At 56.5% G+C, this 1,382-nt stretch overlaps 1 protein-coding gene across 1 annotated transcript in view; it reads left to right on the top strand.

The window, feature by feature from the left end:
- FAM63A (family with sequence similarity 63 member A) overlaps positions 1 to 1,382 on the top strand; it is a 26,016-nt gene that overhangs the window by 7,656 nt on the left and 16,978 nt on the right. The window contains exons 4-5 of the mRNA XM_018568839.1: positions 310 to 468; positions 1,250 to 1,352. Coding sequence (XP_018424341.1) covers positions 310 to 468; positions 1,250 to 1,352 — 262 coding nt within the window. The remainder of the gene's footprint in view (positions 1 to 309; positions 469 to 1,249; positions 1,353 to 1,382) is intronic.

Genomic DNA, 1,382 nt, shown 5'->3' on the forward strand with positions numbered 1-1,382 from the left:
GAGAGGGGAGGGGGGGAGAGAGAACCAGATGAGGGGGGAGAGAGAGCAGAGGGGAGCGCTGACCACCACTGGACCCGGGATCAGAGGAGCACGCCTGCTTTATTTGAGCCCCATAGACAAAATGGACTTAACCCTTGCAGTGCCGGGGTAGTAAATTCCCGGAGTTGCCCTTGCTGTATTTCGGGTTTCTCTCTCCACCATCCGCCAAACTCTGAAATGCCAATTTTTGAACTTGGGTACTTTGAATGTTGATTTGCGGCGCGCCGTATGCACAGACTTGACCCGTAAATTGCCTTCTTCCTGTCTTAGAACGTGAACGACGCCATGACGGTGCTGCCCAAGCTGTCCACGGGTCTGGATGTGAACGTGCGGTTCACCGGCGTGGGGGATTTCGAGTACACCCCGGAATGCATCGTCTTCGACCTCCTCAACATACCGCTGTACCACGGCTGGCTGGTGGACCCCCAGGTACCGCTAGGGAAGGCTTTGCATGGCTGTGAATTGGGATCCGGCGTGGCTGCTTCCTGGTTGCCCCGTCGAGTATCGCGCACACACGCTCGGGACGCACCGATGCCAATACCAGTACCGATATTTTGTTTTTCAGTACTCGCCCACAGCAAGTAGCGGTGCCGTATGCCCCCCGATTATCAGGAGCCGGCCGGACGGCTGATTGCCTTGGTAGCCGGTGTTCTATCGGTGCACTTCTCGAGGCTGCCTGGCTTCCTGACCGACCTGGAAGCCGGATGGCGGGTCATGAGGTGCCGCCCAGCTTCCTGATTGGTCAGGAAGCCAGGCTGCCTAGCAACAAGTGAAGCTGGCTTCCTAGCCAATCAAGAAGCCGGGCGGCACGTCATGACCCGTCTCCAAGAAAGCCGGGCAGCGCGTCATTACACACTGTCCGGCTTCCTGATTGGCCGGGAACCTCCCTCTTCACTAGTGACGAGGGAGTATGGAGCCGGCTTCCAGGAAGTCGGGCGTCGCGTCATTACAAGGCGCCCGGCTTTCTGATTGGCCAGAAAGCCACATAGTGACGAGAAGCATGGGGACGGCTTCCCCGCTAATCGGGAAGCCGGGTGGCAAGAATTTACACACCGCCTGGCTTCCTGAATGGGACTTCTGGTATTCGGTATCGGCGAGTACCGGAAAAAAAAAATATCGGCACTCGATACCGAAATACCGGTATTGGTGCATCCCTAATGTGTACATATATAATGTTTAGTAATCGGCTCCTCCTTTATTTTCCCCATAGAGCGCAGAAGCTGTGAGAGCGGTGGGCAAGCTAAGCTACAACCAGCTGGTCGAAAAGATTATCATGTGCAAGCATTCGACCGACCCCAACCAGGTGACCGACGGTAAGACCCCGCGATACGCAACGACCCCCC

Source organism: Nanorana parkeri, unplaced genomic scaffold (genome assembly GCF_000935625.1).
Source record: "Nanorana parkeri isolate BGI_ZX_2015 unplaced genomic scaffold, ASM93562v1 scaffold1251, whole genome shotgun sequence".
NCBI classification, from domain to species: Eukaryota; Metazoa; Chordata; class Amphibia; order Anura; family Dicroglossidae; genus Nanorana; species Nanorana parkeri.